The following is a 23,155-nucleotide window of genomic DNA, read 5'->3' as shown; positions in this document are numbered from 1 at the left end:
TCTTGCATACCAATCAATATGTGATTTTGTAAGTGACTCTTTAGAGGAGCAACAGAATATCATACTGGCCTGCATTCTTTGAGTCATTCATCTGATCAGAAATGAAATATAATACTTAATGAGAATACTGAGGTTCCAGAAACAAAATTAAACATATGTTGATACCTTGATGATCACAATCAAAGTTCTATATCACTATAAATGAGATGCGAGGATCCCTTTGACTGACTATGTTAGAAACTGTTTGGCTGACAATGTTAGGAACTGTTTGGCTGACCATATGAGGAACTGTTTGACAGACCATGTGAGGAACTGTTTGGCTGAAAATGTTATGAACTGTTTGACTGACCATGTGAGGAACTGTTTGGCTGACAATGTAAGAAACTGTTTGGCTGACAATTTTAGGAACTGTTTAACTGACCATGTGAGGAACTGTTTGACTGACCATTTGAGGAACTGTATGACTGACAATGTTAGGAACTGTTTGACTGACCGTGTGAGGGATTGTTTGACTGACCATGTGAGGAACTGTTAAACTGACCATGTGAGGAACTGTTTGACTGACCATATGAGGAACCGTATGATTGACAATGTTAGGAACTGTTTGACTGACCATATGATGAACTGTATGAGTGACAATGTTAGGAACTGTTTGACTGACCATGGGAGGAACTGTTTGACTGACCATGTGAGGAACTGTTATACTGACCATGTGAAGAACTGTATGACTGACAATGTTAGTAACTGTTTGGCTGACAATATTAGGAACTGTTTAACTGATTATATGAGGAACTGTTTGATTGACCATGTGAGGAACTGTATGACTGACAATGTTAGGAACTGTTTGACTGACCATGTGAGAAACTGTTTGACTGACCATGTAAAGAACTGTTTGACTGACAAAAACAGGAACTGTTAGGCTGCCAATGTAAGGAACTGTTAAACTGACCATGTGAGGAACTAATAGGCTGCCAATGTAAGGAACTGTTTAAATGACCATGTGAGGAACTGTATGACTGACAATGTTAGGAACTGTTTGACTGACCGTGTGAGGGATTGTTTGACTGACCATGTGAGGAACTGTTAAACTGACCATGTGAGGAACTGTTTGACTGACCATATGAGGAACCGTATGATTGACAATGTTAGGAACTGTTTGACTGACCATATGATGAACTGTATGAGTGACAATGTTAGGAACTGTTTGACTGACCACGGGAGGAACTGTTTGACTGACCATGTGAGGAACTGTTATACTGACCATGTGAAGAACTGTATGACTGACAATGTTAGTAACTGTTTGGCTGACAATATTAGGAACTGTTTAACTGACCATATGAGGAACTGTTTGATTGACCATGTGAGGAACTGTATGACTGACAATGTTAGGAACTGTTTGACTGACCATGTGAGAAACTGTTTGACTGACCATGTAAAGAACTGTTTGACTGACAAAAACAGGAACTGTTAGGCTGCCAATGTAAGGAACTGTTTAACTGACCATGTGAGGAACTAATAAGCTGCCAATGTAAGGAACTGTTTAAATGACCATGTGAGGAACTGTTTGGCTGACAATGTGAGAACTGTTTGACTGACCATGTGAGGAAATATTTGACTAACCATATGAGGAACTGTTTGGCTGAAAATGTTAGGAACCGTTTGACTGACAATGTAAGGAACTGTTTGGCTGACAATGTTAGGAACTGTTTGACTGAACATGTGAGGAATTGATTGACTGACCATGTGAGGAACTGTTTGACTGACCATGTGAGAAACTGTTTAGCTGACAATGTTAGGAACTGTTAGGCTGACAATGTTAGGAACTGTTTAACTGACCATGTGAGGAACTGTTTGACTGACCATGTGAGGAACTGTTTGACTGACAATGTGAAGAACTGTTTGACTGACCATGTGAGGAACTGTTTGACTGACCATGTGAGGAACTGTTTAACTGACCATGTGAGGAAATGTTTGACTGACCATGTGAAGAACTGTTTGACTGACCATGTGAGGAACTGTTTGACTGACCATGTGAGGAACTTGACCATGTGAGGAACTGTTTGACTGACCATGTGAGGAACTTTTTGGCTGACAATGTTAGGAACTGTTTGGCTGACAATATAAGGAACTGTTTGGCTGACAATGTTAGGAACTGTTTGATTGACCATGTGAGGAACTGTATGACTGACAATGTTAGGAACTGTTTGATTGAAAATGTTAGGAACTGTTTGGCTGACCATGTGAGGAACTGTTTGACTAACAATGTTAGGAACTGTTTGACTGAACATGTGAGGAATTGTTTGACTGACCATGTGAGGAACTGTTTAACTGACCATGTGAGGAACTGTTTAGCTGACAATGTTAGGAACTGTTTGGCTGACAATGTTAGGAACTGTTTAACTGACCATGTGAGGAACTGTTTAACTGACCATGTGAGGAAATGTTTGACTAACCATGTGAAGAACTGTTTGACTGCCAATGTGAAGAACTGTTTGACTGACCATGTGAGGAACTGTTAGGCTGACAATGTTAGGAACTATTTGGCTGACATGTTAGGAACTGTTTGGCTGACAATTTGACTGACCATGTGAGGAACTGTTTGGCTGATAATGTGAGGAACTGTTTGGCTGACAATATTATGAACTGTTTGGCTGACAATGTTAGGAACTGTTTGACTGACCATGTGAGGAATTGTTTGACTGACCATGTGAGGAACTGTTTGACTGACATTGTTAGGAACTGTTTGGCTGACAATGTTAGGAACTGTTTGGCTGACAATGTTAGGAACTGTTTGGCTGAAAATGTTAGGAACTGTTTGACTGACCATGTGAGGAACTGTTTGACTGACCATATGAGGAACTGTTTGACCAACCATGTGGCTGTTTGGTTGTAGGAAGGTCCTATGGCTCACTCGGGAGGAATCATCGCTGCAGGGTTGGGGAAGGGCCGTATCAACTTCTTTGGCAGAAAGAGGTGCTCAGTAAGTACCTATCAGATATTGCAGGTCCCTTTGGCATAGGTATTATTCATTACGTACCAAGAGGATTTCTTTTAATGCTAATGAAAATTTAGTATAATTGTATGAACTTTTAAGATGAATAATAATCAATCTTATTTCAATTCCATTATTTTCAATTGTAATGACTTATTCTTGGAAATTGCATTTCTTAAAGAACCTAGCAGGTTAGTTGGTCAATGATGTTCTACTAGTTTACATCATTTATTGATGCACACATAAAATAATGCATTAGAATTTAATCACCATAACTATGATTTTGTCTGGTTTTTGTTTCAGGTATATGATGGTTTCCGTGATGACCACGAGATTCGTGATTTTGTAGCGGGTGGAGCAGCGTCGGGAGTTTCTGCAGCCTTTGGAGCTCCTGTAGGGGGCACTCTGTTCAGTTTAGAGGAGGCAGCTAGTTTCTGGAACCAGGATCTCACCTGGAGAGTGGTAGGTTGTCTCAAATAATGACTGCAAGGATTTTATATAAAGCTATGATTGTATTTTCAGAATACATTTACGTTAATCTTCAAGCTTAATGACAAGAATGGTGAGTTTTACTAACTTGTTGAATGGTCACACATTGAGTTTGATGTGTTAATTAGCTTGGAGATTTTACAGATTTATTACTATAGCTGATTGTTTACTGTGAAGTTTGGTCAGACACAGTGAAATACTTTTAATAAAAAAAATGTTTTTGTGAACTAAAAAATAAATGTTTTGCCACCAAAATATTTTTGGACAGAAATTGACTCTGTGTCTAAAAGAGGCTGTTTTTATCATAAAAATTTTGTAATGAACCTACAACTTTAGTAGAATTTGTCAGTTAAAAGTGGATTAAGCGCCATACTTGAAACAAATTTTTATTTTCCTTTAACCCACATGGACTCTCTACAGTACTTTTATAGAACTGTACTTTTATAAAGTTAAGGAGGTCTTCAAATGTAACAGAATTAAAAAAGGAGGTCTTCAAATATAACAGAATTAAAAAGGATTTAAAAAAGAAAAAAGAAAATAATCGATATTTGCCTGGGCAAGCATAATATCCCTTTATAACTATAATCAAGCACTGTAGATAAAGAGGTGTAGTGGCACATGGTATGATGAAGTACCAAGACTTGAGTTGGTTAAAAGCCTCTTAAATCATTCAACCCATATCATGGAATATATAAGTATTTGTTGAATGCACCGTAAGTTATGTCTGACAATACAAAACCTATAGGCTGTTCTTCATGACTAGTAAAACTATCCTAGACTGTAATTTGTTGTTTTGCCGGAGAACCTAGCTGTTAAGAGAAATGAGTTTGCCTTAATACAATACTATAACATCATGCTTCATCTCTTCAAAATTCATGTGGAGGCGAGGGCATTTACAAACTATAGGCATTTCCTTTTATACTGATTCCTTGGTATTTATTATAGATTTACATAGCTAACAATAATTAGAACGTTGAATGTTGAATGTAACGTTAAAGATTTAGAAAGGAAAAAAATACATGTATGTTTCTCTGATAAAGCATTATGAAAACTGAACAAATTGATCCTGTTGTTATTTTAATGGAGTATTGTGAAGACATTGTTTTGTGTCGTTTCAGTTCTTTGCATCAATGATAGCCTGTTTTGGTACTAACTTCTTAATCAGTGCTTTTAATGGCCATCCCACCAAGCTATCTGCCCCAGGATTGGTGCGATTTAATGTGTTTAAGGTGGTGAGTACCTCTGCTACTGTGATAGTACACCAACATCTACGATCAATAGTATATAGCTACCACATTATTCAGAGTTTGTCCGTTTAAATTATGGTTTATGTGCAAATGAAGATGTGTCCATATTGTATTCTAGTTTCTGTCCAACATGTACAAAATGTCCAATCATCAATATGTCAAATAAAACATTTGTATGATGTCATAGAAGAGAGATTATATTGTTGTATGATTGATCTTTATTCAGAATTCTAAAAAGAAAAGAAAAAAAATCTGTGTGTTTTTCACAGTTTCGTGCCACATTCATTTAAATGTTTTAATGGATTTCAATCACATATGTCCATTTATATTTTCAGGATTTAAGTTTTGATCTCATAGAAATTCCAGTTTTTATAGTGATGGCAGTTTTAGGTAAGTCAAAAATGAGTTCATATTATTGAAAGGTTCTACAATGATGAAAAACTTCAGTTTGCAATTGTATGTCATCTTCTTCATGTCCTTGCCATAAAATGTAGTGTCCATAGGGTACATATAGTGTAACCCATGTATATCCTGTAATAGCCCATTGTGCCCTGTCCCGTTGTGTCAGGCAGATTCATATGGAAGCAGCAGCATTGATGTTTTAAGACATTTCTAGGTGGTCTTCTTTCCATTTCCTTAATAGTAACCTTAAACCCAGGTTAGTTTGTCCAATGCTGACCATGGGTTTATGATAGCTCACCATAATAACTTGGCATGTATTAAAGCGAGCTCAGTAAGTTTATGTAAGGTTTGTGATTGGATTCCTAATTGTGTGTAGTGATTTGACAACAGTTAGTTTAAAACATTTGTTTTTATTTACAGGTGGTCTGATTGGTGCCGCTTTTGTTGTGCTCAACTACAAATTAACAGTATTCAGACAAAAGTGAGTGTGTGAGGAGCTACCAGTACAGGAAAATTTCAAATATTCTTAGATTATAAAATATCAATTAAAGTTACATTTTCTGAATCTAACAAATCTTCAGTATTTTGAATCGCCTACCTCTGTTACATAACATAAAAAAATGGATACCCTCTGTTACAGATATATGCGTAAGAAATGGATCAAAGTGCTAGAGGCTGGAGTGGTGGCCATGGTATCAGCAGTGGTCGGGTTCGTGTTAATGTATGCCACTAATGAATGTACCTCCGTCAGTCCTTACGATGATCACGCTATCACAGCAAAGGTAGGTGTTGATCACTACTCTGAAACCCTGAAAACTCATATGGAATCTTCTGATTCTAGCACTGGAACAGTTCATTATGAAATTACAGGGACATTGTCTCTCACAGTGTATTAATATATGAATCAGTTAATGAAACTTGGGAAAAATGTATTCCAAAGTGAGAGAAGAATATTATTATTGATCTTACTAATGGTCCATCACAGCCAAAGATCAAGGTCACTATCAAAACAGACATCATATATCTTACTAATGGCTCATAACAGCTAAAGGTCAAGGGCACTGTCAAAATAGAAATCAAATATCTTACTGATGGTCCATCACAGCTAAAGGTCAAGGACACTGTCAAAACACACATCAGATATCTTACTGATGGTCCATCACAGCTGAAGGTCAAGGACACTGTCAAAACAGAAATCAGATATCTTACTGATGGTCCGTCACTGCTAAAGGTCACAGTAAAATAAACCAATGAAATCCAACATAATGTGATTTATTGTGAATCAAAAATTGGGCTAATGAAACTAGGCCTGTACCATCCAGCATCTGTAATTTTGTACTCTTGACTTTAAACTTTATTAATTTGATACAGGTTTTCACTAACATGCCAGATGTTAGATCACCATCTTAGACAGTTGCTCTCTGATAAGTGAAATGTTTACTTCTAGTTACACTGTGAGGAGGGCAAGTATAATAGTATGTCACTGCTGTTCTTGACCACACCAGAAGGTTGTCTCAAGGCTTTACTCCACGACCCATTTGGTAGGTACCATATTACCATTAGTCCCCCACCTCTGGGTCATAAGTTTGATTCAATTTTCGGGGCATATGCCAAATAGTGGCTTGATATCCGACAGCTATTAGAAAAATTTTCCTCATCAATAAAAACCTCCCGTACCTTTTAACTACGCATGTGTGATTCTGTATCTACTGTTAAGCTTCTTTGACAAGCTGTGAAGTTTTTCATTCTTTTCCAAAATATTTTGATGTGAATTAACTCTCATGGAATAAAAATTGACTTGAGATGTCTTTCATTATTAGGAAGGTATGTACATGTATTTGCTTTGAGAAGCATGAAATGTATTTATATTATGAAGGTTAATCACTATCAAAAGAACAGTTAGCTAAGAGTACCTAAGAGACTAGGACTCAATTTAAGGGATTACTCTGTAAATAGGTTCTTGGTTGTCAATAGAATAGTAACTGATGATTTGAGTCCATCAATAAAACTCAGTACCGCAGGAAATCTTGCCTACTAATAAATTACAGAATCCTTGGATTTCATTAAGACTTGATTAACAAGTTTTAATGTATTGTTTCAGATGCCCATGGTCCTGTGTCCCTGATAGTGTTCACAGTGGTGTTTTTCTTCCTGGGGGTGTGGACGTACGGCCTTAGTGTGTCCAGTGGAGTCTTCATCCCCTCCCTGGCCATCGGAGCTGCCTGGGGACGACTTGTAGGAATCGGAGTTGTTCATATGTTCCCTGATAACACTCACCTGGTGGGTCACACATACTGTTTGTTACACAGATTTGGGAAGCTTATTTCCCTTTACAGTACAGCCACTTAAGTGTATAAAATATTGAGGACAATAATTGGAATTGATAATTTTTGGCTGGATTGAGTTACATGCTCCTCTTAAAGATGCTCCACCGCTGACTTTTTGAGCATAAACGATACTCATCATTTGAACAATAACTTATGTTTAATTGTGTATAATATGTGTCTTATTAACAAAAAGTACATACAAAATGATTTATTTTGCTCTTGGTGTATTCAGGACACAACTAATTATTTTTTATATTTTTTATCTTAATGTAAAATAAGGTCAAACTTTTTAATGATGGTAATGGTGTAAAGTAGACTACTGATTCATCTGCTCCTGTTTTTGATAAAAAAACCACCATTCATCAGCGGTGTAGCATCTTTAAAGCAGCAACAGGAATTATAGCAACTTGGTTTTCAGAGTAAAACTATGTATTTATAAAAAGATTAGTGTTAGACTAGAGTTACATATGCTATACAGAAGAACACAAGACTGTACAAGATGTACCGGCGGAGTAACCAACAAGTAACCTAAAGCATGTATCTTCGTTTAAACAGGTGTCTTTGAATAAGGCAGGTAGAGTTCTCTGTATATGGTTGGATGTTGATTGTCGTTTCTAGTGCCTATATAATTCTGCTTCCTTAATTACATGTTTGCTGTTCGTGTTGCTTTCCACTTCATTTTCACTGTTTCTTGTACTTTGTTAATTCTAAGTCTTAACAGTCAACACATTGAAATGATAAAAGATTATTACTGATATTAATTAATAAACCATTAATTAGTGAAAACTCCTATAGATAATAAATCAAACAAAAAAGTGAGTAAGTGTTCCTACATTGATTATCTTTGACAAACATTATCTAAATCTTTATTGAATCCTAGTAGAGTGGTACTGAAATCACAAGGTGTATTATTTTTCTTGTCAGAATACGTGTTCAATATGTTGAATATTACAAAAAATGGTTCTGAACTTCCTTTCTTTATTAGTCTAATAGGAGATATTACAATGCCAGCAAAACCAATAATCCAAAAATCTGAATACATTTCCATCCCCCTCCAGCATTCAATAACTGTATCCAAATTTGGTTCAAAGTTTTAATGCCTCGTGCAGGTTACTCCCCTTATCCCCCCTTCTGTTCTGTAAGTTTGTAAAAAGCTTGAGAAACGATGTCCTAGCTTTCACAGTGTGAACACAATTCAATTTATACTTTATACACAGTTTTGATTTGGCATGGAAATGTTCACTTTCTCATTCAGTGTTCTCAATATTTTTAAGATCAGTTATGTCTCTTTATAAAAAGGGATTGTATCAAATCCATCTAATGTTTAACAGAATTATTCCAAATCCATTCATATGACACACTGCATATTCTTTAATGGTATTTGATGGTAGAATGTACTGTAAGACTCCTGTGTCTTTTTAGGATTTATTCAATATCTATCATTGTTTACCTCTTTTGATGTTGTCTTTCCTTTTCTTCAATCATTTTAGGATATTATTGATTTAAATAATTGAACTAACCTTCCTTTTGTTTGAAATGACATTTAATTATTTGGCAACATCACAACATCAATTTACTATTTGATATATTGAAGCTAATTGAAATTGCTTCTATGTTTCACTAATCACTGATAAAGAGTTACATACAGTGTTTCAGTGACTCTTGATTTTTTTATTCAAACTCTGTCCGTCGTCTGTCTGTCCTTCCGTCCGTTAACATTTTTTTGTTACCACTATTTCTCAAAAAGGGCTGAAGGGATTTCTCTTAAATTTCACATGTAGGTTCCCCTAGGGCCCTAGTTATGCATATTGCATTTCGGGACTGATCGGTAATCAAGATGGCCACCAAATAGCCATCTTGGATTTTGAAAGTTAGAGTTTGTTACTGCTATTTCTCAGAAAGTACTGAATAGATCTGTCTTAAATTTCATTTATATGTTGGATTTTGGTTGTTGAAGTTTGTTACCACTATTTCTCAGAAAGTACTGAAGAGACCTGTCTCAAATTCCATATGTAGTTTCCTTTTGGGTCCTAGTTGGGCATGTTACATTTTGTAACTGATCGATCAACAAAATGGCCAACCAGCCGCCATCTTTTAATTTGATAGTTACCACTATTGCTCAGAAATTACTGAAGGATCTCTCTCTCTCTCTCTCTCTCTCTCTCTCTCTCTCTCTCTCTCTCTCTCTCAAATTCCATACGTAGGTTCCCCTTGAGGCCTAGTTGTGCAAAGTGCCTTTTGGGAATGTTTTGGTCAACAAGATTGGCAACCAGCTGCCATCTTAGATTTCATTGTTGAAGTTTGTTTCCGCTGTTTTTCTAGAGAGTACTGAAGCGCAAATATTACCAGATTTTCTCGAAACTTTGTAACATGGTTGAATGTCTTAATGACCTTGTCCAAGTTCGATTGGCGCTTTCATCTGACAATTTTTTGGCAGAGTTATGACCCTTTGATTAACAAAAAACAGCATTTTCCGCTGTTTCTGTGCAATAACTCGTAAATATTACCAGATTTTCTCGAAAGTTAGTAACATGGTTAATGTGTCAGGGCCTTGCCCCGTTGGTTGGGCACTTTCATAGTACCCTATTTGGTGGAGTTATGGCCCTTTGATTAACAAGTGCGGGGGATATAAATTCCATGAATTTGGTTGTTTTAAGTAATATCATTTTCCATGTACAAAAACTGTGATGTGTTACTAACATTTAGTATATGACATTTACCCAAAACAAATATTACAATATATATTTTGTCATGAAGAAGGTAGAAAGCGTATGGTTGATTATGTTTGATTAAGTGTAATAGGAAATGACACTTATACAAGAAATATATGTATAGTGGCTACAAATGTAACTTGTAATTGAAGTAAATATATGACAATTGGGATACAGTTATCATTGATAAAGGGGAGATAATTCATTCATAGTTACCGGTAATCATATCATGATAAGTATTATTATCAAGTACGGGGTGGGGAATCTCCTATTTGAATTTCTTTTTTCTTTCTTTCATTTTTTGTGAAATCTTTTTGATAAGAAATATCACAATTTTAATTTTAATTGGAATTTTTTTTTATATTAGATTTAATTGATACAATATCAAGATTAGTGTTTATTAATTCTTGTAAGAAAGATAGAGAGATGAAATGATCACAGCATGCATTTGGACGAACAACAAGGGTTGACTAGATGTTAGAGCATGTGTGTATACATGTTTTAGATCAGTAGCTTGGTGTAACCTGATAGGCAGAGGATAATACACAGTCACCTGTGTATATTTGTACACCTACTCACCCAGTACTGGCACAGCAGCCCTAATTATTGTCTCTTGGTGTAGATAGCATAGCTTACCACTCAATCTCATGTCTGTGGAATAAAATTCCATCATATCACACATGTATTTAATCATGTGTTTATTAATTAAGAAGATTATATTATCTGGGGTTGCCTAGAAATTGGTTTTACATTCTGCATACTGAGTAAATATTATATGCCACTCTCAGTTCAAAGTTTCAATATCTGATTTCATTTCCATTTAGTAAATCTTTATAGAATTTTGATTGTTATTACAAGAGATGATGATGTATTAGATTATTGTCTTCTTTACTCGATGGATTGTCAGTACATGTTGGTTTTGTGGGAAGGGAAGCAACTCTTACAAGATTTTTGTATTACCACAGCTGCATTGAAATATGAGGATAGTGTAAAATATAAAAAAGTTCATCCCTTTCTTGGGAAACTCTAACCCAAATACCAAAGGGTGTGTTGTTTGCAGATACAATAGCTTGCTATCACTGACATTACAGGGATTTACAGTAAGCATAATAATTCAGATTTATGGATGAAAACAGATTTTTTTATGTTAAAATATGCTAAAAAAACATGCTAGAATATCCTAATAAGTAATAAACATATATGTGCCTATCATAGTTATGTATCCGATATATTTCAACATGAACCTCTGGTGATGTGAATTGTGCATGAAGTTTAGTTAATAAAATATAGTTACCCGTCAAGAATTAAATTAGATGCATCATTCAAGAATTAATTTTACCTGCTAAATTCTTTTTCAGCAAATGGATGTAGGGAAGTATGCATTGATAGGGGCAGCCAGCCAACTAGGAGGAATCCTACGTACGACAATCAGTCTGACTGTCATCATTGTGGAATGTACCGGAGACATCTCATTCGGACTACCCATCATGATTGTGCTAATGATATCCAAGTGGGTCGGAGATTTCATCACCACGGTGAGACTTTTTGGATAGTAACTGATGTAGTTGTGTATGTTGAGATGAATGTTTTATGCAGGATACCTGTGGATATACAGAACAGGTTTCTATATTAGACAAATTAGATTCAATCATTTAATACACAATTTGACCCCAGATTAATGGACACTGTTTTACTGGTTGTGTAACAATATCCTTTCATAAACCATTCTTTCTAACCCGAAGAAAATGTTTGGAAATCCTATTCGGGTTACTTTTGTCTCCATTAATTATGAATGATTATAAGGTGTTCTGACAAATTACCACCAGCTTTCCACTTCTAGGTCACAACTTCAATTCCATAAGCTGGTGGTTTTTCTCCAGGTACTAGAGCTTTCCTAACCAAATTAGCAATGTAATTTTATTGAAATACCGTAGAACTTGCTTGATACGAACTCGGATAATTCGACAACCCGACATAATACGAAGTACTTTGCCGGTCCCGGCCGAATTCCTTCTTTATCTTTGTTAACAAAACTTGGAAAATTTGAATTCGGAAAACTCGGATGATGCGAAGTAATTCTTTGGTCCGAATGAACTTAATCATACATAAAATGTTCGTATAACTGGAACTGAGATTTTTTGGACACCGAGATCGCAGAAAATGCTGATTTCTTTTTCATAAATATGCCATAAAACGGCATTTCAATAGCCGCTTACAACTTCAAAAACATGGAAAAAGTGTTTAATGTTTAGCAATGAACCTAAGTTATATTGTATCAACAATCATCAGCGATAATCAATTGTAAAGCTGCAGTACATGTTCATTACTTGTACATAAACATTACCCCTACTGAAATGGCGACATCATAAAAAACAGGTGCTCTCGTCAGTAATCAAATTTGCTTAATTCGAACACTTGGATAACTCGAAGTTTTATCTCGGTCTCTTCGAGTTCGTATTAACCGAGTTCCACTGTATATGTGTGGAAATATATTAGTATTTCCTTTTCTACTTTTAGGGGCTGTATGACATGAATGTGGAAGTTAGTGGAATACCCTTGCTGCCTTGTGAACCCCCGCCCCTGTGTGATGACCTCAGGGCTAGGTAAGTAATAAATGTTTGCCTTGTGTCACCTTCCTATTTCTCTTTAATGATGATGAAAAAATGTGTAAAATGAGTCTTACAGGTATGGTATTATTAAGATCTTACCATTTGTAGTGACTGTATTAAGATCTTAGCTTTTGAAGAGACTATATAAAGATCTTACAATATTTTAGTGACTTATTAAAATCTTACATTTTGTAGTGACCATGATAATATCTTATCTTTTGTAGTGACCATTTTAAGATCTAAGCTTTTGTAGTGATCATATCAAGATCTAAGCTATTGTAGTGACCATAATAAGATCTTACCATTTATATTGACTTATTAAGATCTTATCTTTTGTAGTGACCATAATAAGATCTTAGCTTTCGTAGTGACTGTATCAAGATCTTACCATTTATAGTGACTATTATGATCTTACCTTTCGTAGTGACTGTATTTAGATTTTACTATTTGTACCGACTGTATTAAGATCTTACCATTTGTAGTGACTATGATCTTACCATTTGTAGTGACTGTATTAAGATCTTAGCTTTTGTAGTGACTTTATCAAGATCTTACCATTTGTAGTGAATGTATTAAGATCTTAGCATTTGTAGTGACCATATTAAGATCTTTGCTTTTGTAGTGACTATATTAAAATCTTACCTTTTTTAGTGACTGTATTAAGATCTTACCTTTTGCAGTGATCGAATCAAGATCTAAGCTTTTGTAGTAACTATATTTAGATCTTGCCATTTGTAGTGAGGTGATGAGCCAGCCTCTAACCACATTCAAACCAAAGGAGAAAGTAGGTCATATACTGGACATCCTTAATAATGAGTGCTGCTGTGGCTTTCCTGTAGTGGACGATGACCCAATGGTCAGTATAAACCTCGTATCTCTAAACATGTTGGCCAATTTATGTATATCATTATTTTATATCAAATGCTCAGAGACAATGGCAACCATTGATTAGTCATATGAAAATATCTAACAGTAATGAAAATTAAAGAAAAAAACGATTAAACATACAGCATTTATAGAAAATACACAGAAAAATCAACAGTTATCTTAATGAACTTCAATATTTGTAGATATAACCAAGAAACATTAAATCAAGGAATCAATAGTACCGAGGAACATTTGAGCATCAAACAAATGTAACTGAATAGGATGATGAGGTGTTTCCCTAAAATGTATTACAAAATGTATACTATTTCAGTTCCCAGGAAAAGGCAAACTTAAGGGTCTTATACTGAGATCACAACTTTTAGTTCTTCTTAAGAAAAAGGTAAGTCATAAAAATAACAAATACCAACATTATAAGCAAAATGTAATCACAACTCAAAATTAGTAAAACAAGGGAAACCACTTACAGGTAAAATATGAAGTTGTACAGAGACTACTAAACAAGTACAAAGACAGTGAGTGTAAAGCACTTTCTTTCTTATACTATGGAGGAGGCGTCTTGTGTCTTATTAATTTAGATCAAATTTTGATAAAGTTTCAATGAAAAAAAGTTCTTTGCCCTGCCATGAAATGAAGGAGGGGGAATTTGTTAATGTTAACAAAATGAAAGGGGGGGGAGGCATATATAATATTAACGTGACTGTCCCAACTTTCATATACAGAGGGCAGGAGTATTTATGTTTTACAAGCATTTTATTTCTGGACTGTATCTTCATTTGAATGAAGAAAAGAAAATACCAATTTAGAATTTCATGAATTTTTGTAATAAGTTAAAGTTTCTTTAAATTTCAGATATTTAGTCCAGCAGGTACACCACAGCCAAGAAATATACGATTGAAAGACTTTCGTAATTTTTATCCAGTATACCTCAAAGTACATGTAAGTTGAAGATTTGTCAAATCTATTTTCATCTGTCAAAGTTGAATAACCACTACTCCATAATTGCAAGGACAATCATGAAATAGTTCATGGAAATTAGAACCAGGAGTACAGCAAGAGAAAGCTTTTTCTTGGTTAATTTTCATTATTCAGTTGAAATTTAAGCAAACTTTAAAGTACTTGTTTTGAGCTGTAATCTCTTTTTTAAATTTCAGGAAATAGACATAGAAGAAGAAGAAAGAGAGTATATTATGGATTTACGGCCTTTCATGAATCCATCACCATATACCATAGAATCTGTGAGTCAGTTATAATACTTTTACTTTACATAAACTGTCAATAGAATACATGTTATAACGATATAAACTTATTTAATGTAGATTATAACTCTATACATATACATGTACCTATAAATAGCTATAACCGTATTACATTTAAATCAGAATCTTTGTATTCTCGGAGTAAAACTAAAAATAAATAATACATAAAAAAATTTGAGTAACATAAATTTACATAAATATTTGATTATAACACCCTCTTTTTGAATACCCACAAACCATACACCATACACCCTAGATGATTTACTGATAAACCATAATGTTTAAAGTAATAAGGAACTTGATCATTGGAGTTAATTATCCTGATTTGTCTGTTAGTTTGTTTTTATTAATACACTTTTTAATGCATTTCATACAAACACATTTATTTACCAGATGGATGTGCATTTGGATATATTTGTTTGATTTTCTCCTTCAGACATTTTCACTGCCACGAGTATTTAAATTGTTCCGTGGACTCGGACTGAGACATTTAATTGTTGTAAATGAAAAGAACCAGGTACAGTTTTTACTTGTTAACTTTTTTTCAAGTATCATTTTATCTAATAAACTTTGTATCTAGCTAAATTTTACATTTATTTCATGAGCATTTCATCCAATTAAAAAGTAAACTTTGTATTTAGCTAAATTTTGCATTTCTTTTCATACTTGCAGGGTTAGATTTTTGGACAAAGTTATGATGAATAAGGCTATTCGTAGTATGTTTGTACAAAGTGCTATTCCATTGTTTCAGGCGATTGGAATGGTGACACGAAAAGACTTAGCAAAATTCCGTGCTGGTTCAAAGAGAGGAATTGTGAAAATAGAACATTTAAAGATTGAGGACATGTAAGGAAGTATACCTCATTGACTCGTACATCCCTGATCACCCAAGCACCATATCCCAGTACGATACTGTTATCTCACGGAGATGGACACCTTGTAGTCACCAGTTTATGTCTACTGTTAAGGGTAGACAACATACCAGGTGGTCATCATCTACTAAACATAACAACAAGTCCTCTCTAAGTCTCTGTGTACCACACCAATAATCATCAATAGTAACAGGTTCCTGGAGAGCGCCTGACATCACTACACCTCACACTACAGGAGGCTGTCCGAGTCTTCCTTTCATTCCGCAGTACCTACTATGCACCTCTGTGTTGATATGTCAAACAAATATATATATATATATGTACACGTGCCAAAATATAAGCACATGATAATGTTGATAAATGATACATGGTTGTTCAGTTTTAAACTGTCAAGATTTTGTTGATTGTCGATGTTAAATATAATATCAAAGTGAACAAACTTATATAGGCCAACAGGTTATATATGTTAAAACTTTCATCAACTTTAGTTATTGGTCATTTAGCTTGAAGTCATAGAAAAGTGGAGTTTTATTTGCAGTTGGGCTCATTTGTCAATTATTTGTCATTTAGGTTTTTTGTGTTTCCCAAAGAAAGTTATTTATTCAAAGCAGAAGTGATAATTTGACCACGACTTAACGTGCTTGTCTGTACATGTACCCATGGGTTACTGTATGTGTTTGTAAATGTACCCATGGTTACTGTATGTGTTTGTAAATGTACCCATGGTTACTGTATGTTTGTAAACGTACCTATGGGATACTGTATGTGTTTGTAAATGTACCCATGGGTTACTGTATGTGTTTGTAAATGTACCTATGGGTTACTGTACCCATTGATTACAATGTTTGTAAATAAACCCATTTCTTTCCATATTGTACCTGTGTATTAATGTTTGTTATCATGGATTCTCCAATTTGTTTATAAATGTACCTATGGAAAACTGTATTACTCTACATGTATCATGGGTTACTCCATATTCTCTAAACGTACCCATGGGTAGAGTGAATACATATCTGATAACAATGCACATAATTGTTACTTTTTGTTACATGCAATAAGCATATTTCTTAAAGTCAAAATTTGTGTGCTGCCACCTTGGTCTTTATATTGAACAAATATAGTAATATCATACATTTCGACTTAAAATGGCGTTAATTAACATTTTTGGAATCTTTATGAAAATTGTATATTTATGCTACTTTGGCCTTATTGCTAATATCCAAGAGGGGATGTTTATAACATTAGGACATGCCTGGACATATCGGGGTTTTGTGTCTACAGAATCTGTTAAACTGATACTTTTATTTCGCATTTTTATTCAGATTGTCAGTATTTACAGCACTGGTACAAAGAAGCTTTGAATTTATAGTTTGTTCATTTATCAGTTTAGTTTTCTGACGAATAACCTGCTAAATAGTAATATGATTTTGATACCCATAGTCTTGTAATTATCTCCCCTCTATCTACTGTTCTTGAGATTATCATAGGAATTAACAATTATTGGATCATGAGTTCACCTTAGACAGGTGTTGTGTCACATTCCAAAAGTAGGTCACTTTGAAAGTAGCTTATATTCTAACATTTTCTTCATGTTTAAAACAAAACCTGTCAAATTATCTAGCTACTTGTATTTTTCTAATTCATGAGAGAAATATTCTCCACATACATTTATCACATTCAATTTAAATGAGTGAAACTACAGTTTAGTTTTAAATATGAAAAAATTATCAATTGCCAATAAATTTATTACTCTTCAAACAAGTTAACAATCAGGTTCAATTAAATGTTAAAACGGAATCTGTTGATTTATCAAAGGCTAGAGGAGTTTGACTTCTTTGATGTGGACACAAAAAGTAATAAGGAAAGTAGCAGTAGTAATATGATGCCTTTTTTACACCATTTATTAGAAACAGGTCAGGTTTTGAAGTTTTGGAAAAAAGGAAAGTATTTGTGATCCAGATGTTACATGTGTTAGCCTATATCTGGACACTGGCTTTTGTTCTGTGTACTTACCGTAGTATGTACATGTATTGACAATTTTTGCAGGATGAATTGCTCTAAAATATGTAATATTGTTGGCCAGAAAATATACTTATGTATGTACATAAGAAATCCTTGATGACTGTGATAAAAGTTTGTTGGGAGAATGATGTTCAACGATTTTTTTAAGTGTGCATTTTAACCAAGATATGGTATTCACATATATTGTGGTAAGCGTTTGAATGAAGATTTTTGAAGTTATCACTGTTTAAGTTAGTTAATTATTCTGTATCATAGTATTAAAATTGACGTCTTTGCAAACTTTCTATGGAGCGTACGTAGGAGACTACATATCTGATGACAGATGTGTACATGTATGTATTTAAACACTTCAGTTTTACTTCAAAATCTTTATACGCTATTTCTTTTCACCAACATGTAAAGAGATGATTTACCAATACACGATTAGTTAAAATTCCCCATAACCATGACATGATGTGATTTAATTGCTAATTTAATTAGTTATTGCTTGTTTTGTAAATAGTCTAATAAATTAACGTTTGTTATAACAATGAAAAAGTGTCCTCAAAATAACGGCTATCAGTAGTCAAATAAATGGCAGTAGATGTTCCTGTAAAGTTGACTGAAAACAATATTATCAAAACAGAATGGTTACTTTTCTGTTAATTTGGTAAACGTCAAGTTTCGGTCGAAGACCACAACATCTTCGGAAACCCACGAGTCACCACTTTATCGTTTGTGAACTCATGAGTTTCCGACAATAAGGCCACAAGTGTGATAGTTAGGTAGTATTAAGTTTTTGTTATGTTTAATGTAAATATTTGTTTATTGTTACGTTTCCTATATTACCATGTTTTACAACGAAAGTAGTATTGGCACACAATTTTGTACAGCAATGTGCTCTTATTGTCTAAGTCATTATTGACGTCGGTTCCAGATGAAGTTCCTTCGTGGTAGTTGGGTTGTATTTATCTGTAGAGAATTCAGAAGCTTTGTGTTTTAATTCAGTTGTGCATTTAACCTCTGTTAGGTCTGCCTTGTGACAGAAACATTGAGGATCATCATGAAAGTCCAAGTTTACTCTGAACCAGAGACCTGCATTAGACATTTAGTCTGTCAAAAATATCGAATATCAGGATTTTTAAATATCATTATTTGAAATGAAATCTTGTGGGGTTTTTTCCACCTTCATAAGACCAGATACTATCATGTACATTTACACATCATGTTGATACCTATAGACACATGTCATTTGAAATCGTGCAAGTGTGTTGAAGTTAATGTTGGCCTAAATAATACTTTTCTTGATAGTTCACACATGTATACATGTCTTAATCACTGTGCATGTCCGTTCTGTATTTTTGAAACTATCTGCACCTCACAAATAGGAGTGGTTGTTTAAAATGTGACATATGCCAGTGCAATAGAATAACAATAGAATAATATCGTTACAGAGAAGTGTAGCATAGGGACTTGGTACAGATTGGGGGTCTACTCATATAACACAAACCTGCACAAGTCCCTGTGATGCAGGAAACATTCCCAACATTATAAGTCTTTGACAATGTTTTGTTGCTATGGAAAAGCTATTTGTGAATAAACAAAATTATCATATTTGATCCATTAAGCACCCATCCTTTTTATTCCAATGCCTGGAGGTAGTTGACAGTCTTAATTTGTGCATAATCAAACATCTTCTCCAGCCTATCACACAGTCCCAAATTTTGCACACTGGACATTCATTGGGTCAAGTAAGGTGTGTTAAGTTTCCTAAATTCTCAATTAGCGTGTAAATAGGAGAGTGAACTTTACATCATGGACAAGTTTTTTAATCATTATCTAATAACAGTCAAATGGAAAAATTAAGTGGAGCAAGTTCAATAGATTTCTTTTACATTTTTCTGAAATAAATGGTAGTTCATTGTTTAAATAACCAATATTTACTGACTCTGGGAAAAAGAAATTCATTTGTCAAGCATAAATTGTTTGCTAGACAAATTGTGGAAGAAATACAGACTGAACATGTGTAAAAGAGTCGGCATTTGAATAGAAATAGTTAAACTAGGGTAAAATTCAGAAGCCCAAAAGTTGAAATTTGTGAAGGGGTAAAAATTAAAAGGTTTTTTAAATTATCCACATGCAGATAATTTCTGGCTACGGGGATTTGTTGAATGTGGTGATTTATGCAATATTACTTTTTGAATGTAATAAACTGGGAGTGCCAGATAACAATATACTGGTCTTGAAGTTAGTAAATATTTTGGATATCAAATCTACATACAGATATAGCAACCAAACTATTTGCTAAAGTTTCAAGACTACTTCGTTTTATGCATGCATATTGATTTTCATGAAGAATTTAAATCAATTTTATCAATCTTTGTATTTTTATATCCAATTCCCAAAAATTTAATAAATTTTTCCTTTCTTTTGTTAACAATTCTTTCTTGTTGTTTGTTGTGTGCATTTTTAGCTCACCTAGTTCGAAGGACCAAGGTGAGCTTTTGCAATACCTTGGCGTCCTGCCATCCATGCACAAGAGGCCCAGAGGGCCTGTATCGCTTTACTGTTGTCTTTTTTTTTTTTGAGTAATTCTGCAATTTAGTAATTAGAGATTCAAAAATCACAAAGACTCTTACAATTAGAAACAAGGGCCCAATGGGCCCGAATCGCTCACCTGCAATCTGGTAATTATACATGGTTCATACTTAACAAATAGAGTAAATAAGAATTTATATCATTCCTAATCACATTAGAGGCCTCTTTGCCTCTTGGTTATTAAAAAGAAGTTGTTTAAAGATTTAAGCCTTTTTTGACCCCTGTGACCTTGAATGAAGGTAAAGGTCATTCTTTTGAACAAACTTGGTAGCCCTTGATCCCAGCATGCCACAGGCCTAATATCAGGTCCCTATGCCTTTTGGTTTTTAAGAAGAAGTCTGTTAAAGATTTTAGCCTATTAGACCCCTGTGACCTTGAATGAAAGTTAAGGTCATTCATTTGAACAAACTTGGTAGCCCTTGATCCCAGCATGCCATAGGCCCAATATCAGGTCCCTAGACTGTTCGGGTATTAAGAAGAAGTCGTTTAAAATTTTTAGCCTTTTTGACCCCTGTGACCTTGAATGAAAGTCATTGAGGAAGCTTGGTAGTCCTTTATCCCAGCATGTTACATGCCAAATATCGGGTCTCTAGGCCTCTTGGTTATGAAGCAGAAGTCTTAACAATATATTTCAGCCTATTTGATCCCTGTGACCTTGAATGTTGGTCAAGGTCATTCATTTGAACAAACTTGGTAGCACTCTATTCAAGTATGTCACAGGTCTAATATCAGGTTCTTAGGCCTCTTGGTTATTAAAAAGAAGTTGTTTAAATATTTTAGCCTATTTGGCCCCTGTGACCTTGAATGAAAGTCAAGGTCATTCATTTGAACAAACTCTGTAGCCCTTGATCCCAGCATGCCACAGGCCCAATATCAGGTCCCTAGGCCTCTTGGTTATTAAGAAGAAGTCGTTTAAAGATTTTAGCCTATTTGACTCCTGTGACCTTGAATGAAATTCAAGGTCAGGTCATTTATTTGAACAAACTTGGTAGCCCTTCATCCCAGCATGCTATAACACAAATTTCAGGACTCTAGGTCTCCAAGTTTTGGAGAAGAAGTTGTTTAAATGGAAAAGTTGACCCGGACAGACGGCCGGACGACGGACACTGCACCATAGCATAAGCTCACTTGCTCTTCGGGCAGGTGAGCTAAAAATAGCAAAATTAATTCCATGATTTGTTTAATTTTGAATCCCAACCATATGATGCTAAAGATACCATACCAATATGCTATCCAATACATAGTTTCAGAGAGGAAGTAATTTATATGAAAATAGTAGCCTTATTAACCTTTTTGGCCCCACGCCTAAGGCCCCAGGGGTCAGCCCCATCATTTTTACAATTTTGAATCCTCACCCTATAACGATGCTACCATTGCATTATGAGTGCTATCCCATGCTTAGTTTCAGAGAAGAAGTCGTTTATATGGAAATAGCCAAATTGACCACTTTTGGCCCTGCCCCTCAGGCCCCTGGGGGGTCAGCCCCATCGTTTGTACAATTTTGAATCTCCAACCTATAAGGATGCTACCATTGCATTATGAGTGCTATCCCATGCTTAGTTTCAAAGATGAAGTTGTTTATATGGAAATAGCCAAATTGACCCCTTTTGACCCCGCCCCTCTGGCCCCCGAGGGTCAGTCCCATTATTTGTAAAATTTTGAATCCCCACCCTTTAAGGATGCTACCATTGCATTATGAGTGCTATCCCATGCTGAGTATCGGAGAAGTTGTTTATATGGAAATAGCCAAATTGACCCCTTTTGACCCCGCCCCTCAGGCCCCCGGGGGTCAGCTGTATCATTTGTACAATTTTGAATCTCCACCCTATAAGGATGCTACCATTGCATTATGAGTGCTATCCCATGCTGAGTATCAGAGAAGTTGTTTATATGGAAATAGCCAAATTGACCCCTTTTGACCCCGCCCCTCAAGACCCCGGAGGGTCAGCTGTATCATTTGTACAATTTTGAATCTCCACCCTATAAGGATGCTACCATTGCATTATGAGTGCTACCCCATGCTTAGTTTCAGAGAAAAAGTCTTTTATATCGAAATAGCCAAATTGACCCCTTTTGGCCCCGCCCCTCAGGTTGGGGGTCAGCCCCATCATTTGTACAATTTTGAATCCCCACCCTATAAGGACGCTACCATTGCATTATGAGTGCTATCCCATGCATAGTTTAAGAGAAGAAGAAGTTAATATGGAAATAACCAAATTGACCACTTTTGGCCCCGCCCCTCAGGTTGGGGGTCAGCCCCATCATTTGTACAATTTTGAATGAGCTAACAATCGACTTCTCCATAACTGCAGGTTGGAATTAACAAAATTTGACTGGTAGCATCCTTATGGGGTACTGACCGAAAATTGTACAAATGATTGGGCTGACCCCCAGGGGCCTGAGGGGGAAGGCAAAAAGGGGTCAATTTGGCTATTTCCATATAAACGACTTCCTCTCTGAATCTAAGCATTCCATAGCAGTTGTATTGCAATGATAGCATCCTTATGGGGTTGGGATTAAAAATTGTAAAATGGTGGGACTGACACCCATGAGCCTGAGGGGTTGGACAAAAAGTGTCAATTTGGCTATCCCATAAAAATGACTTCTCAAAAACAAAGCATTGGATAGCACTCATATTGCATTGGTAGCATCCTTATGGAGTGGGGATTCAAAATTGTACAAATGGCGGAGCCATTTCCAAGTTTACTATTTCAAATTGTATGAGTTTTTTTATGATAATTACTAAATAAACCAGGTGAGCTA

The 23,155-nt window shown here is 35.2% G+C and overlaps 1 protein-coding gene across 3 annotated transcripts in view; it reads left to right on the top strand.

Moving 5' to 3' along the window:
- LOC138315918 (H(+)/Cl(-) exchange transporter 7-like) overlaps window positions 1-20,234 on the top strand; it is a 72,221-nt gene extending 51,987 nt beyond the window's left edge. For 2 of the 3 annotated variants that reach the window (XM_069257295.1, XM_069257297.1), the window contains 17 exons: window positions 2,894-2,980; window positions 3,296-3,454; window positions 4,600-4,713; window positions 5,064-5,118; window positions 5,551-5,611; window positions 5,771-5,912; window positions 6,578-6,671; window positions 7,232-7,410; window positions 8,013-8,027; window positions 11,527-11,703; window positions 12,686-12,771; window positions 13,516-13,633; window positions 13,976-14,044; window positions 14,515-14,601; window positions 14,817-14,900; window positions 15,358-15,438; window positions 15,673-20,234. In XM_069257295.1, coding sequence (XP_069113396.1) covers window positions 2,894-2,980; window positions 3,296-3,454; window positions 4,600-4,713; window positions 5,064-5,118; window positions 5,551-5,611; window positions 5,771-5,912; window positions 6,578-6,671; window positions 7,232-7,410; window positions 8,013-8,027; window positions 11,527-11,703; window positions 12,686-12,771; window positions 13,516-13,633; window positions 13,976-14,044; window positions 14,515-14,601; window positions 14,817-14,900; window positions 15,358-15,438; window positions 15,673-15,771 — 1,707 coding nt within the window. In that variant the 3' untranslated portion in view covers window positions 15,772-20,234. The remainder of the gene's footprint in view (window positions 1-2,893; window positions 2,981-3,295; window positions 3,455-4,599; window positions 4,714-5,063; window positions 5,119-5,550; window positions 5,612-5,770; window positions 5,913-6,577; window positions 6,672-7,231; window positions 7,411-8,012; window positions 8,028-11,526; window positions 11,704-12,685; window positions 12,772-13,515; window positions 13,634-13,975; window positions 14,045-14,514; window positions 14,602-14,816; window positions 14,901-15,357; window positions 15,439-15,672) is intronic. The other variant, XM_069257296.1, reaches the window with a different exon arrangement.
- Window positions 20,235-23,155: the final 2,921 nt, after the last annotated feature.

The sequence above is a fragment of the Argopecten irradians genome, chromosome 2 (assembly GCF_041381155.1).
Source record: "Argopecten irradians isolate NY chromosome 2, Ai_NY, whole genome shotgun sequence".
Taxonomy (NCBI): domain Eukaryota; kingdom Metazoa; phylum Mollusca; class Bivalvia; order Pectinida; family Pectinidae; genus Argopecten; species Argopecten irradians.
The sequence above is the reverse complement of the archived record's forward strand: the minus strand, read 5'-3'. Positions and strand labels throughout refer to the sequence as shown.